The 15,665-nt window shown below is 45.5% G+C and overlaps 1 protein-coding gene across 1 annotated transcript in view; it reads left to right on the top strand.

Moving 5' to 3' along the window:
* Window positions 1–15,665, top strand: part of CSGALNACT1 (chondroitin sulfate N-acetylgalactosaminyltransferase 1) — a 98,014-nt gene that overhangs the window by 38,832 nt on the left and 43,517 nt on the right. Inside the window, exon 3 of the mRNA XM_059156368.1 lies at window positions 14,434–14,662. Within this exon, the coding sequence (XP_059012351.1) occupies window positions 14,434–14,662 (229 nt within the window). The remainder of the gene's footprint in view (window positions 1–14,433; window positions 14,663–15,665) is intronic.

The following is a 15,665-nucleotide window of genomic DNA, read 5'->3' as shown; positions in this document are numbered from 1 at the left end:
CGTCTGGCCCTGGGCTTTTGTTTGTTTGGAGATTTTTAATGACTGTTTCAATCTCCTTACTGGTTATGGGTCTGTTCAGGCTTTCTATTTCTTCATGGTTCAGTTGTGGTAGTTTATATGTTTCTAGGAATGCATCCATTTCTTCCAGATTGTCAAATTTATTGCCGTAGAGTTGCTCATAGTATGTTCTTATAATAGTTTGTATTTCCTTGGTGTTAGTTGTGATCTCTCCTCTTTCATTCATGATTTTATTTATTTGGGTCCTTTCTCTTTTCTTTTTGATAAGTCGGGCCAGGGGTTTATCAATTTTATTAATTCTTTCAAAGAACCAGCTCCTAGTTTCGTTGATTTGTTCTATTGTTTTTTTGGTTTCTATTTCATTGATTTCTGCTCTGATCTTTATGATTTCTCTTCTCCTGCTGGGCTTAGGGTTTCTTTCTTGTTCCTTCTCCAGCTCCTTTAGGTGTAGGGTTAGGTTGTGTACCTGAGACCTTTCTTGTTTCTTGAGAAAGGCTTGTACCGCTATATATTTTCCTCTCAGGACTGCCTTTGTTGTGTCCCACAGATTTTGAACCGTTGTATTTTCATTATCATTTGTTTCCATGATTTTTTTCAATTCTTCTTTAATTTCCCGGTTGACCCATTCATTCTTTAGAAGGATACTGTTTAGTCTCCATGTATTTGGGTTCTTTCCAAACTTCCTTTTGTGGTTGAGTTCTAGCTTTAGAGCATTGTGGTCTGAAAATATGCAGGGAATGATCCCAATCTTTTGATACCGGTTGAGTCCTGATTTAGGACCGAGGATGTGATCTATTCTGGAGAATGTACCATGTGCACTAGAGAAGAATGTGTATTCTGTTGCTTTGGGATGAAATATTCTGAATATATCTGTGATGTCCATCTGGTCCAGTGTGTCATTTAAGGCCTTTATTTCCTTGCTGATCTTTTGCTTGGATGACCTGTCCATTTCAGTGAGGGGAATATTAAAGTCCCCTACTATTATTGTATTGTTGTTTATGTGTTTCTTTGATTTTGTTATTAATTGGTTTATATAGTTGGCTGCTCCCACGTTGGGGGCATAGATATTTAAAATTGTTAAATCTTCTTGTTGGACAGACCCTTTGAGTATGATATAGTGTCCTTCCTCATCTCTTATTACAGTCTTTGGCTTAAAATCTAATTGATCTGATATAAGGATTGCCACTCCTGCTTTCTTCTGATGTCCATTAGCATGGTAAATTCTTTTCCACCCCCTCACTTTAAATCTGGAGGTGTCTTCGGGCTTAAAATGTGTTTCTTGGAGGCAACATATAGATGGGTTTTGTTTTTTTATCCATTCTGATACCCTGTGTCTTTTGACAGGGGCATTTAGCCCATTCACATTCAGGGTAACTATTGAGAGATATGAATTTAGTGCCATTGTATTGCCTGTAAGGTGACTGTTACTGTATATGGTCTCTGTTCCTTTCTGATCTACCACTTGTAGGCTCTCTCTTTGCTTAGAGGACCCCTTTCAATATTTCCTGTAGAGCTGGTTTGGTATTTGCAAATTCTTTCAGTTGTTGTTTGTCCTGGAAGCTTTTAATCTCTCCTTCTATTTTCAATGATAGCCTAGCTGGATATAGTATTCTTGGCTGCATGTTTTTCTCGTTTAGTGCTCTGAAAATATCATGCCAGCTCTTTCTGGCCTGCCAGGTCTCTGTGGATAAGTCAGCTGCCAATCTAATATTTTTACCATTGTATGTTACAGACTTCTTTTCCCGGGCTGCTTTCAGGATTTTCTCTTTGTCATTGAGACTTGTAAATTTTACTATTATGTGACGGGGTGTGGGCCTATTCTTATTTATTTTGAGGGGCATTCTCTGAACCTCCTGAATTTTGATGCTTGTTCCCTTTGCCATATTGGGGAAATTCTCCCCAATAATTCTCTCCAGTATACCTTCTGCTCCCCTCTCACTTTCTTCTTCTTCTGGAATCCCAATTATTCTAATGTTGTTTCGTCTTATGGTGTCACTTATTTCTCGAATTCTCCCCTCGTGGTCCAGTAGCTGTTTGTCCCTCTTTTGATCAGCTTCTTTATTCTCTGTCATTTGGTCTTCTATATCACTAATTCTTTCTTCTGCCTCATTTATCCTAGCAGTGAGAGCCTCCATTTTTGATTGCACCTCATTAATAGCTTTTTTGATTTCAACTTGGTTAGATTTTAGTTCTTTTATTTCTCCAGAAAGGGCTTTTATATCTCTCGAGAGGGTTTCTCTAATATCTTCCATGCCTTTTTCGAGCCCGGCTAGAACCTTGAGAATTGTCATTCTGAACTCTAGATCTGACATATTACCGATGTCTGTATTGATTAGGTCCCTAGCCTTCGGTACTGCCTCTTGTTCTTTTTTTTGTGGTGAATTTTTACGTCTTGTCATTTTGTCCAGATAAGAGTAAATGAAGGGGCAAGTAAAATACTAAAAGGGTGGCAACAACCCCAGGAAAATATGCTTTAGCCAAATTAGAAGAGATCCAAAATCGTGAGTGGGGAGAAAGGGGATAAAAAGAGGTTCAAAAAGGAAGAAAGAAAAAAGAAAAAAAAAAAAAAAAAAGAAAAGAATTTTTTTTTAAAAAAGAAAACACCTAAGAAAAATGTAAAAAAATATATATATATATTAGATAAACTAGTAAAAAATCGTTAAAAAAGAAAAAGGTAACAGTTAAAAAAAAAAAAAATTTTACCCGAAGGCGAGAAAAAGAAAAAAAAAAAAAATGAAAAAGAAAAAATTAAATTAACTGCAAGACTAAAAAAAATCACAGGAAAAAAGCCATGAGTTCCGTGCTTGGCTTTCTCCTCCTCTGGAATTCTGCTGCTCTCCTTGGTATTGAAACCGCACTCCTTGGTAGGTGAGCTTGGTCTCGGCTGGATTTCTTGTTGATCTTCTGGGGGAGGGGCCTGTTGTAGTGATTTTCAAGTGTCTTTGCCCCAGGCGGAATTACACCGCCCTTACCCGGGGCCGGGGTGAGTAATCCGCTCGGGTTTGCTTTCAGGAGCTTTTGTTCCCTGAGCGCTTTCCGTAGAGTTCCAGAGGACGGGAATACAAATGGCGGCCTCCTGGTCTCCGGCCCGGAGGAGCCGAGAGCCCAGGGCCCCACTCCTCAGTGCGCCCTCAGAGAACAGCGCCCAGTTACTCCCGTCTGCCTGACCTCCGGCCGCGCTCCGAGCTCACCGAGCCTGCGACCGGTTCAAGGTAACACGGAGCTGCGAGCTTACTGTCGGCTCTGTCTCTGTAGCCGGCTTTCCCGTTCCAATACCCGCAAGCTCTGCGACACTCAGACACCCCCGATCCTTCTGTGACCCTGCGGGACCTGAGGCCACGCTGACCCCGCGTGGGCTTCGCTCCGGTTTAGCCTCTGGAGCGATGTCCCTCCGCGGAACAGACTTTTAAAAGTCCTGATTTTGTGCGCGGTTGCTCCGCCGCTTGCCGGGAGCCGGCCCCTCCCCCCGGGGTCTATCTTCCCGTCGCTTTGGATTCACTTCTCCGCCGGTCCTACCTTTCAGAAAGTGGTTGTTTTTCTGTTTCCAGAATTGCTGTTCTTCTTCTCTTCGATCTGCCGATGGATTTTCAGGTGTTTGCAATCTTTAGATAAGCTATCTAGCTGATCTCCGGCTAGCTGAAGCAGTCTCAGCTTGCTACTTCTCCGCCATCTTGACCTGAAGCTCAACTATGAGTTTTAAGATCGACTTTCCTGATGCACTTTGGAAAGTTAATGATGAGCTTTCTGAAGTGATCTCTGTTGATGTTTTTCTGTCCTTGAAAGTCGGTCTTGAGAAGAAAGGAAGAGCAAAGGAGAAAGAACTACAAACACCCTTTTGATGGTCAAGTTAAGTTACCTGTAAAGAGATTTACCATGACAGGCTCTGAAATGCAGTCGTCTCGCCCGTCATCAGCCCGCGTACCATTTGTAACCTTGAGCATGTTCCTCATTTAACTGCTATGAAGGTCTCAGTTCACCCATCTGTAAACGGAAATGGGTAACTGGCTTACCTCGCAGAAAGACTGTTTTAGCTTAAGAGGAAGGTTCTGAGTGTGGTTTGAGAGAGACACCTGCAGTTATGTCCTCTGTTTGGGCAGTATGTTGCTTAAGTCGTTCTGTTCTGTGCAGACAAGCACAGCGGTTGGCTAGAGACAATACGGTCACACATTCCCTGCCCTTTGACCTTGTAAACTCCTGCCCCTTGCTGCTCCCTGGATCTGAAGTGATCTGCTTTCAGCTGCATTCTTCTGGTTGTACCGTCCCACCGTCCCACCGTGTGTGAAGAGGAAGTTCCTCACGGTGGCCGCTCTGACCACCGCCCCCACCCCAGGTGTTTCTTCTGGAATCCCTACACAGCTCCCCACTGCTCTATGCCCCACTGCTGCATTGAGCCCTTTAAACTCCCTTTATCCCAGGTAGGCATCTAGGCTGCCATTTTTCACCATTGGTTTCCTGAAGTTATGGGAAGAGATGGATCTACCACATCTTCATAAGAAGCCCACAGCCCTGGAGCGCCTGGGTGGCTCAGTAGGTTAAAGCCTCTGCCTTCGGCTCAGGTCATGATCCCAGGGTCCTGGGATCGAGCCCTGCATTGGGCTCTCTGCTCAGCAGGGAGCCTGCTTCCCTTCCTCTCTCTGCCCCTCTGCTGACTTGTGATCTGTCTGTCAAATAAATAAATAAAATCTTTAAAAAAAAAAAAAAAGAAAGAAGGAAAGAAAGAAGTCCGCAGTCCTTGGAGAATAAGAGCTCAGGGCGAACATGAGGTGTGTGAGGTCAGGGCTCTCGAGTGGCACACTGTGTGGTCTGACCCGCTCAAGGGCACGGAGGGAGCCGACGTGTGGCGGCTGGTTTCCAGGGCAGCGTGGGCCTCGTCCTCTCCTGCAAGAGCCCTACTTCTTCATTAAACGTACGCATCATCAGAAATCCATTTCCCCCCAGGACTTATGTTATTACTTCTGACCTTGGTCTTTCCTTTGCTTATTTGCACTCTGACCCATTCCGTGTCTTTGACCTGCCTCTCCCTAGGCTTGATGCCTCCCTCTCCAGCCTGGACTCTGTCATGTAGTCCTTCAGTCACTTGCTTCCCAGTGCCCTGACCTCCTTGCCCTGCAGAGCCTGGTCCTAGATCAGTCACTCACCGTCTTTTCCCCTCCTTTGCCTGCTCTTCAGGCTGTTGGAGGAAAGCCACTGAAGGTCCATACAAGCTGATATCCGTGCAAATTTATGATCTCCAGCCCAGCTGTGTTCTCTGGCCCCCCACCCAACCCCCCAGCCCCCCTCACGAAGACTGTATCCACCCTTAATCCCCTTGTCCTCAGCCTGACATTCCTCCCACTTCACCAAGAAGTTAAAGATATTTGTTCTCATGGATTCCTTTGGCTCCTTGCCCTGAATCTGCAACCCCGGCACCCTCGCTCTCCTGTGTCTGCCCTGTTTTGGAGAACAGGTGATGCTGCTTTGTCCAAAACCGTGTCTTTTCTGGGTGGTGATTCCCACCCACCTCTCACTTCGTCATTCCATCCGTGCATCCTCATTGCCTGGGTCCGCTTGTTCCTTCCTCTTGACGTATGAAAGGTTGTTTCTTCTTCCTATTTTTTAAAGATTTACTTATTCATTTATTTGAGAAAGAGAGGGAGAGTGCATAAGCAGGAGGGAGAGAATCTCGAGCAGACTTGGCGCTGAGCACAGAGCCTGACATGGGGCTCGATCTCATGACCTTGAGATCATGACCTGAGCTAAAACCAAGAGTTGGACGCTTAACCAGCTGTGCCACTCAGGTCCCCCTTTCCTATTTTTAAAAAATATTTATTTATTTGAAAGAGACACAGATAGTAAGAGAGAGCATGAGTGAAAAGGAGGGGGGAATCAGGCTCCCCGCTGAGCAGTGAGCCCAATGTGGGGCTCAATCCCAGGACCCCGGGATCATGACCTGAACCGAGGGCAGATGCTTAACCAACTGAGCCACCCAGGCACCCCCAGGCACCCCCCGCTCCCTGCCCCATATATATATATATATATATATATATATATATATATATATATTTTTTTTTTTTTTTTTTCCCCCCCAAGAGGCACTGTCAAGTCTAAGTTCCCCTGGCTGCTACTCTGTTGTATTTATTCCCTTCTAATTGAGCACCTTCCTTCCCACCCTCCTACCTCTCCTCGGTGTGCGCATTAGGGTTGCAGAAACAGTTCTGGTTTTCATGGTGGTGGAAATCGTACTGAATAGACGGGTAAGTAGACACATTCACATAGTGTGTGATGCAAACACTCAAACAAACGGGTAATGCGAAAGCGGTGACAGAGTGATAGGGCCGGTGGGGGTGGGGAGTGAGACCAGAGAAGGCCTCTTGAGGAGGTGGCTTTGGGCTGAGACTCACCGGCGAGAGGATCCAGCCATGTCCAGACCTGAGGGAAAGCATCCCAGGCAGAGGGGAGAGAAAAGGCATCGGTCCTGAGGCAGCAGTCGTCACTCCACTTCAAGGAAATGAAAATCCTCGACTCTGTCCACCGCGTGCTGCCGCTTCAGCTCTCGCCATCCTTCACGTCTGGCTGCAGCCCTGACTCTTCTCTGAAGCCCACACTGGTCAGGTCACCAGTTGTCTCCTGCTTACCCTCCAGGGGGCCAGTTTCATCCTTGTTGTACTTAACCTTGGAGTCACACCTGGCACGGCTGCCATCCCTCGCTGGCTCTCGCGGGCTGCTCCTGCCTTCTGGGTCCTGCTCTCCTGGCTCCAGCCTCTCAGCCTCCTTTGTTGATCCACACACGTGGCTCCTGCAGGGTTGGGACACCCCAGGCCTGAGTCCTGGCCTCCCTCTTCTCTGCTCAGAGACTTCCTGGCTGCTTGGACCTTCCACATGCTGGGGACACGTACCTCTGTGTGTCAGAGGGAGGCCCGAGATTGCCTGAGCATCATCCATCCTCATACAGCTCCGGAAATCAGCACATCCAATGCTCAGCTCAAAACCCTTTTCTCTGAAACCCCCAGATTGTTTTTCGGGGTCCATAGTTTCTCATGGTTCGTCTCCCTCTCTGACTCCCCTGCTTTGGATTTCCCTCCCTTCCCCTACAGTCCTCCGTGCTTTTGCTTACGAGTGAGACCGTATGATGATTGTCTTTCTCTGCTTGACTTACTGTGTTGAGGAGGGCACGTGCTGTGATGAGCTCTGGGTGTTAGACTTCACTAATGAATCATTGAACACTGCATCAAGGACTAATTATGTACTATATAGTGGCTAACAAAAAAGAAAAGAAAAAAAAAGAAATCCTTGTGGTATTAAAAAAAACCATTGAAATTGCTTGGGATATGAACCGTCAAAGGTCCTCGGGCATTTTTAAAAAGAAGAGTAAGTGTTGGATCAATTTTGTAAGATAAGAAGACCTAAAATAAAATAATATTTAAAAACAAACAAACCAACCCTTTCCTCACCTGTGACCAGAGTCACACTATGTTTCTCCCCCTCCACTACCTGCTGTCCCATTTCCTAACCACGTTTTCTTGAGTTGTTTGTGCTTCTCACCCTCTCCATGGGTGCTGTCACAGTTTAGGCCTTTGTCCTTTCTTGCTGAATCATCGTAGTTCTCTCCTCATGGCAGTCAGATCCCAGTCTCATGGTCCCTCCACACTCCCGCCACTGGGAGATGGTGGCACTGACATGGTCTCCCGGCTCCCCTGTGAACCACCTGCTGCACTTCCCTGAGCTCTGGGTCACCGTTTGCTCCCGTGAGGATGATCTTACGGGCCAGCATGGTGTGCCCTACCTGACTCTCCAGCTTCGTCTCCCATCTCTGTCCCAGACCTGGCTTTGGTACCCCCAGCTTCCCTGAATTGCCTCAAGTTTGCCAAACACAACACTGTGGTTTTTATTTTATTTATTTCTTTTCTTTTTTTCCCCCAGTATCTTAGCTTATGCAGCTGTCTTTCCATAGCATGCCCTCTCTGATTATGCAGTCTTGGCAAACACCCACTCAGTGTTCAGTTCTGGTGAAAAACCTTCAATCAGACTGTTCATACCCTCCTCTAGGTAGAAGACTCCCTCCTCCCTGTTCCCTCACAGCTCAGACAGACTCTCTTAGGGGCTTATCATGTCTTTACGCCAATGTTGCTTACTTATCTACCTTTCTCTCTGAGAACACAGTGATTTTATTATGTTTATTTTTGTATTTCTAATATAAAACACAATCCACAGTAAATAATAACCCATAACAAAAGTCAATGAGTATGAGAGTAACTGTGTCACATGAATACAAAGTGTGTCAGGCTGGCGGGTCCCTGGTGAGGATCCCAGCTCACTGTTGTGCTAGAATCACGGCGTGGCTTAGCTTCCTCTTTATTGTCAAGTACCTGATAGCCTTCCTGAAGTGATAGGTGGGTTGTAGTTTTGTGTGTGTGTTGGGGGGGCAGGTAATGCCTCTGAAAAGAAAGTCAGCTGTTAAGAGTAGTGATGAAATAAGGACGAGCTCTAAGTAAAGTGAAGGTCTTAGAAATTTCTGATAGATTAAGGTGATAAAGTTGTCTGCATGGGTATGTAACAAGAACAGATACACACAAAATGCAATAAATAAAAGTAAGAAAAGGCAATTCATGAATTGTTTCAGCAAGGACACTGGTCAGGGCAACCATTTCTTATCAAACAAAAGAAATGGTGGGTGAAGGTTGAAAACGGTGATAAACATGTCCAGAAGCTGACGCACCGTGATGAGAGGAAAGCCAAGGGGTGTACAGACATTTCCCTACCCTGGCAGTTGAGGAAAAGCCTGAGAGTGGTTACTTTTTATTGTTTTTTTGTGGGGAGAATTACTTCCATGAACATCTGAAGATTCATGGAAGTCTCAGGAGTGCCTCCTTCTCAAATGTCAAATGTCTACCATTTTCCCTGAGAAAACAGAGCTGACAACAGATGGCACTGTAACAATGTCCCATTTATCTCACAGGGTCTGGGAGTGGGATAGGCCTTCTGAGCAGGGTTTTCTAACCGAAAACCACGGAAGCACCAAAATAGTTAAAAACTACTGTCACTACTGTCGGGAGTAAAATCTTTCTCAGGCGTTTCTCTGTTTCTCTTCTTGAACAGAGTAAGGGGGCTCTGCTCTTACAGTGATGTCTTCAAAGATGATTTACATGGGTAGAGTGTTTTTATAGTCAGTGTCTCAGACATTTAAGTTAAGAGCAAACCATGTTCTGCCTCTCACTCACCATGCTGTCAGAAGGCCACTGTGTACTTCTGCCAACATTTCTGCCTGTTCTAGATTTCTCTTTTCCCATATACTCTTTCTTTGTGGTTAGAAATTTTTTTCATGAAAATCCCCTCTTAAAATTGACTACTTTGAATGCACTGTAGACGCTGCATTTAGGGAATTGTTATTTAATAACTGTTACAATTGTGTGTCAGCGGAAAAGAAAGATTCTACGGGTGGGTGTGAAGACTATCCGTGGATACATGAACCAAACTTTTTTTTATGACTGATTTTCTGTTATTTATTCTGACTTCTGTTTTTCATGCTTCTGCATCTTTGCCCTGCTCTGAGCAATTCATGTTGCGTATGAGAAGTGACTCCTAGGGAGTAAACCCTTGCACAGGGTACGTTCCAGTCAGTCATTAAAGAGTTTTGTGGGGGTGCCTAGGTAGCTCAGTTGGTTAAGAGACTGCCTCTGGCTCAGGTTATGATCCTGGAGTCCCGGGATGGAGTCCCACATCAGGCTCCCTGCTTGGCAGGGAGTCTGCTTCTCCCACTGACCTCTCTCCTCTCCTGCTCTCTCTCTCTCTCTAATAAATAAATAAAATCTTGTAAAAAGAGAAAAGAAAAAGAGTTTCATGAACATCGGCAGATCACAACTGACCTGTGACTCAGTGTGTTCACCTGTAAAGTGACAAGGCTGGACTAGATGATCTCCAAAGTCCATACAAGCTGAAAAGATAGTTCAGCAAAGAAAAGTTTAAAATCTCTGAAAACCAGAGTGTCCGGGGGATTGAATGGCCAACTTTGGGTTATGAACATCTTGGGAATCTTCCCAGAGGAGGAGATCAAATTTGGAAGGGGCAAAAGGTGAACTGTTGGGGAAGTGTGTCTTGAGAAAAGTACAAGCCCTCTTCAGAGGAGACCAGTTATTGTGGTAAAGTATATGTAACATAAATTTTACCATTTTAACTATTTTTTTAAAGTACAATTCAGTGCCATTAACCCGATTCACACTGTTGTGTAACCATCACACTACCCATTTCTAGAACTTTTTCATCATGTCAGACTGAAACTCTGTGCCCATTAAATACCAATTCCCCATTCCCTGCTCCCCCGGCCCCAGTTAACCACATCTGGGGTCAGTGGTCTACTTTCTGTCTTTAGGAATTTGACTAGTCTAGCAACCACACAGTTTTTGTCCTTTTGTGTCTGGCTTATTTCACATGGCACATGTCTTTAAGATTCATTCCTGTTGTGGCATGTGTCAGAATTTCCTTCCTTTTCAAGGTTGAGTAATAATCCATTGTATGCATCTACCATGTTTCATCCATTCATCCTTTGTTGGAGTTTTGGGTTTTGGCTTCTTTTGGTATTATAAACAATGTGGGTATGAACATGTGTGTACAAGTATCTGATTGAGTCTCTGTTCTCATTTCTTTTGGGTACATACCTAGAGGAAGAACTGCTAAATCATGTGATAACTCTATGGTTAACTTTTTGAAGAATTGCCAAACCATTTTCCATACCACACTTCTGCCGCATTGCAGGAAGTTTACAGTTTCTCCAAGAGAAAGAGGAGTAGTTGTATATGCACATTATGAACCAACTTGACTGGAGCCCATCTTTCTTATGAGGCAGGGGCAAGGCCTACAGTTAGGATAATAGATTGAGGCCATAGTATGGAGAGTCTTGAAGGCCTGGCCGTGGTGTGTTGGTACTTTAGATGCTAAGGAGCTGGTGAGGGAAAAGCAGGATTAGAATGGTGCTCTCTGAAGGTGAAGGGCCAAAGGATATCCTTTGCAGGATGGATTGGGCCTTGGAAGTGGGATGTGGATTGGCAGAGGATTGTAGTTATCCTGCTGAGAGATCGGACCTAGGCTTTATGTGGAAAGGCAGGGATGAGAGTGGAGACACTTCTGCGATCAGCAGGCAGCATTGGCCACAACCTATGGACACTCATATTGAGTGAGGGTAAGTAAGAGTGTGAGGGTAAGGAGTGGTACCTTCTTGACATTTGGCATCTTGATTTCTGAGGTCCTGTGTGGATGACAAGATGTAGAGAGGGGGCCTGTGACTGGTTTGTTCCTCTCCTGGTTAAGGAACAGACATTTGTAGCAGACCGTGGAGCTCTATCTTGGCTGCCTGGGGGTGTCCCCACCTAGTGGGTCATCCCAGAGTAGCATAAGGTACCCTAGGATGCTTGCACAGGAAGCGGAAACACCAAACTCAAAGTAAACTTAGTGTCAGTGGAGAGAAAGAGGGCAGTTAGGGTATCTAACCCAAAATCTAAGCGAGCTCCAAAGTTTTTATTTTGATCTTTAATTTACATAATGCCTAAAAATGATGTTATCCCATGTAGAGCTGGTTTGCATCTGCTGGTGTGCATGCCAGCATTGGCTGAAAGGCCATTTCTTTCTCAGTAGGCTTCTGCCTGCCCCCTTTCTCTCGGGCTCTTTGTGTTACCAGCACTGCAGATTTCCAGGAGGCACAGGGATCTGCGGAGGTGTTATCCTTTGTGTTACAAGCAGACCAAGAGTGCCAGTGTGCAGGTGTGGGAGGGCGTGCCTGCGGGTGTGGTGGGTGGATGGCTGGGTGTGGGTTTCAGTGGACACAGGTTGCAAGAGAGTTTTAAATAACTCACTTGAAGTGGCATTAAGAGATCTAAATCAGATTTATAAGACATAATTAACTTAATTAGGTAGAGTATGGGGAAATCTGCTAAAATGCTGATGCAATAACTATTTCGAGGCATGGGATGTGGAAGATGGTGAAAAAGCAGCCGATATTGTGGTATCTGAGCTCGGCCTGGGCATGGTGGCCTCCACAGGGATTGATGCCATGACTGGAGACCACGACCACAGCTGCCGCCTGTCCCGGCAGGCTGACCACAGAAGCAGTTCCTCGGCGTGCTTGCGAGGATCACTGTGATGAAAATTCTCACATTCCCTGGGCTTTCTCTGAGTAGATGCCCATCTCTTCAGATGGGTCCGCGTATCTTTCTACCTATATTTTCAAACCTGTGGATTCAGATTTTTAAAAGTTAATGATTCTTAGCCTGGTGCTGAGAAAGAAAATGACTCAGTTAAAAAAAACACTCTCTGGCCTACATACGTTTTTATCTGCCCATGAAACTGTCAGCAGCCTTTCCCACATTGACTGCTGTGTGGAGAAGGTTTGCTTGCTGACACCAGACATCAGGAGCTTGACAAGGCCCAGCCACCGGCCCCTGGCAGGCCGCTCTCCGCTGTGCAGCCTCTGTTAGCAGAAGCGACTCCTTCCTCCCTCATCCAGCCTTATTTGGGCCCTGGAAGTTGGTGGTGTCCCCAGCTGCTGCAGACAGCATGAGAGATGGCCCAGAGCCTCTTTCCTCAGTGAGTACTAATTGCCCAAAAGAACTAACAGATTTCGAAGGGAACCACTTCCCATTTTCAAAGAAGTCCTTTGAGCTTCCTAAGATGTGAACTTTCTTCTTTCTTCCATGAATGGCCCACACAGGGACTCTGAATTCTTTTTTTTTTTTTTTTTTTTTTTTTTTAAAGATTTTATTTATTTATTTGACAGAGAGAGATCACAAGTAGGCAGAGAGGCAGTCAGAGAGAGGAGGAAGCAGGCTCCCTGCTGAGCAGAGAGCCCGATGTGGGACTCGATCCCAGGACCCTGAGATCATGACCTGAGCCGAAGGCAGCGGCTTAACCCACTGAGCCACCCAGGCGCCCGGGACTCTGAATTCTGTTCCAACATGAATGCAGCACAACCTTTTTTGGCTTCCATGGCTCTGAGGGCTGTTGAGCAGTGGTTACCTCAGGGATCAACAGAGGCTTCAGAAGAGACCTCAGGCCTTGTCACTATGAGCTTGAGGCCTTAAATCACCGTGCCGGCTGCCAGTGCATTGCGCAGTTCAATTCTGGAGCCAGGCCCTTGGGACAGCTGTGAGGAAGGAGACTGCCTTGTGAATCCACGGTACCAGACTCCTCCCTCGGGCTCCTGAAGGCGATCCAAACTTTGAAAAGGATCAGAGAAGCCGTGAAGCAGGCTGTGAGCATGAAATGCTCCTGTATGGTGCAGAGCGGAGCAGAGAGCCTGGCGGTGTTTGTGAAGGAGAACTGGAGTGTCCGCAGAAGCAGAAGGAGTGAGGAGGAGAGGAGAGCCGTGGTCGGGGCCCTGAGAACTCTCCCTCCCGTGGGCGGGCACTTCCCTGGAGACGCACTTTCGAAGCGACTCCAAGACGGGGTGCTTGCCAGCTAACGTGGGGATCAGGAGGGGAGAAGAGGCTGCGATAGAAAACATGGCGAGTCAGAGGTAAAAGATGAAGGAGTTGTCAGGAGATTTGTTGGATTCTTCCAGGAGTTTTTTTGGACTGTAGGAAAAAACAGCCACAATACCGGCGATGTCGGGAAGGCCGTGGGAACCGAGGCACTGGGGATTGTTTGCTTATTTGATAGAAAATTTCTGTCGGGTTGGGCCCTTGGGAGGCTCATCCTGAGAGTTGGCAGGTCACAACTTCAACCTGACAGGTGTGACTGTGGAGTTTCAGTACCGGTGACGTGTGGTAGAGCATTGTCTGTGCGGCCTTAAATAGATATCCCAGGTAGTCTGGCCCGGGAGCCCTGAGCTGTGCTGCTTCTCAGAGGCAGGAAGGACAATATGGAATTAAAGAAGACGTGCACCTGCTACTGTGCTGGATATTTTATGTGTTGTGCCCTTTAACGCCTCCAGAAGCTTCCAGAGGGCCACCCTGAAATTCCCTGAATGGGTCGCTATGGTCAGTCCATCTGAAATAGCTGTAATTTCTAAGAGAGAATTTTAACATTCTTTTACAATTAAGTAAGTACAATAAGTATAGTATTTATCTAATCGTACTGCAGAAAGTGTGGATAACAGCAGAAAAGAAAAGAAAAGAAAAGCACAACCCCAGTCCTCATCGTAGCCAATTTTATTTTGGCATATTTCCTTACCATCCTTTTTTTAATGCCTATGTACAGTATAAATACAGTTTTGTATCCAACATTACAGACTTCCTTTTGTGTTTATAGAAAGTCTTCAAAACATGATTTTTAAATTGATGGTATTTTGATTTCTTTGAGGATTTTAAATATGGGTTTTTTAATACTTATTACATGTAGAGATTTAATCTTAATGTTTTAAAAGGCATTTTGTGCTAGATCTCAGGTATTAAAAAAATATTCAGCAGCCACAGTTAATTTTTAACACTGTCTTTGTGTCTCCATCGACAGGGATCTACCGCACAGAGAAGGATAAAGGCACTCTGTATGAGCTCACGTTCAAAGGGGAGCAGAAGCACGAATTCCGACGACTCGTCTTGTTTCGACCGTTTGGCCCCATCATGAAAGTAAAACAAGAAAAGCTCAACATGGCCAACACACTCATCAACATTATCGTGCCACTGGCAAAGCGGGTAGACAAGTTCCGGCAGTTCATGCAGAATTTCAGGTTTGCTCGATTGTACGTGCTTACCTTCCTCTGTGTGGTGGGCTTTCAAATCCTGGTATCATTTCCCGCCATCTTCCTAGTTTCCCCAGGCCACGTACAAAGGCCCCTTTCTCTTCTTGTTCAGCTGTTTTCTTCATGTCAAGTTTACCATCTGCATTTGCCTTTCCCTAAGCAATTAGAAAACTGCCAGGCAAGCAGGTTTGCCTTCGGAAGGGGAAATTCTGCGGGGTGGCTTTTCATCAGGCCCTGAAGAGATGGCTTAATGCCTCCTGTGTCCAGGTCTAGCTGGAGTCTGGGCTCAGGTCTGGGGACGACACGGGCCACGCTGTCTCATCAGTGGAGTGAGGCTTCTACCAGACACTCCAAGGACAGGGGCCTGCAGCACCCGGGATGGACGGAATCAGAATCCAGTTTTTAATTCTGACCTACATCTCCTCAGAGATTAAATTTAGAATTATACCCAGAAGTTTCCGAGCACTCACTTTTGTAGCTACTCAGGAAGAGTAAGCAGGGATTGGTTTTTAGAAGCAGTAATGTAGTTTTTACATGCGTGTCTTGAAGCTCTTTATTGTGCAGTGTTGGTTCTTGTAAGCTATCATGGCTAACATTCATATATTGGTTCACCTGTATTAGCTAACTTACCCAGCCAGCTTATTGGATAGATGAAAGTTGTAGGTGTCTAATGATAATTCTTGGAATAGCTTATAAATAAATAAACTTAGTTTTGTTTATTTATTTTTTTAAAGATTTTATTTCTTTGAGAGAGAGGGAGTGAGCATGAACGGAGGGAGGGACAGAGGGAGATGGAGAAGGAGCAGACTTCCTGCTGATTAGGGGACCCAATGCAGAACTCCATCCTAAGACTCTGGGATCATGACCCGAGCTGAAGAGAGACACTTAACTGACTGAGTCACCCCGGTGCCCCTCAAACTTCTTTTTATTCATTTATTTATTTTTTTAGAGAGAGAGTAGGGGGAGGGGCAGAGGAAGAGGAAGAGAGAATCTTAAGCAGGCT

The sequence above is a fragment of the Mustela lutreola genome, chromosome 18 (assembly GCF_030435805.1).
Source record: "Mustela lutreola isolate mMusLut2 chromosome 18, mMusLut2.pri, whole genome shotgun sequence".
NCBI classification, from domain to species: domain Eukaryota; kingdom Metazoa; phylum Chordata; class Mammalia; order Carnivora; family Mustelidae; genus Mustela; species Mustela lutreola.
Note: the sequence above shows the minus strand (reverse complement) of the source record. Positions and strands in the feature narration are given on the sequence as shown.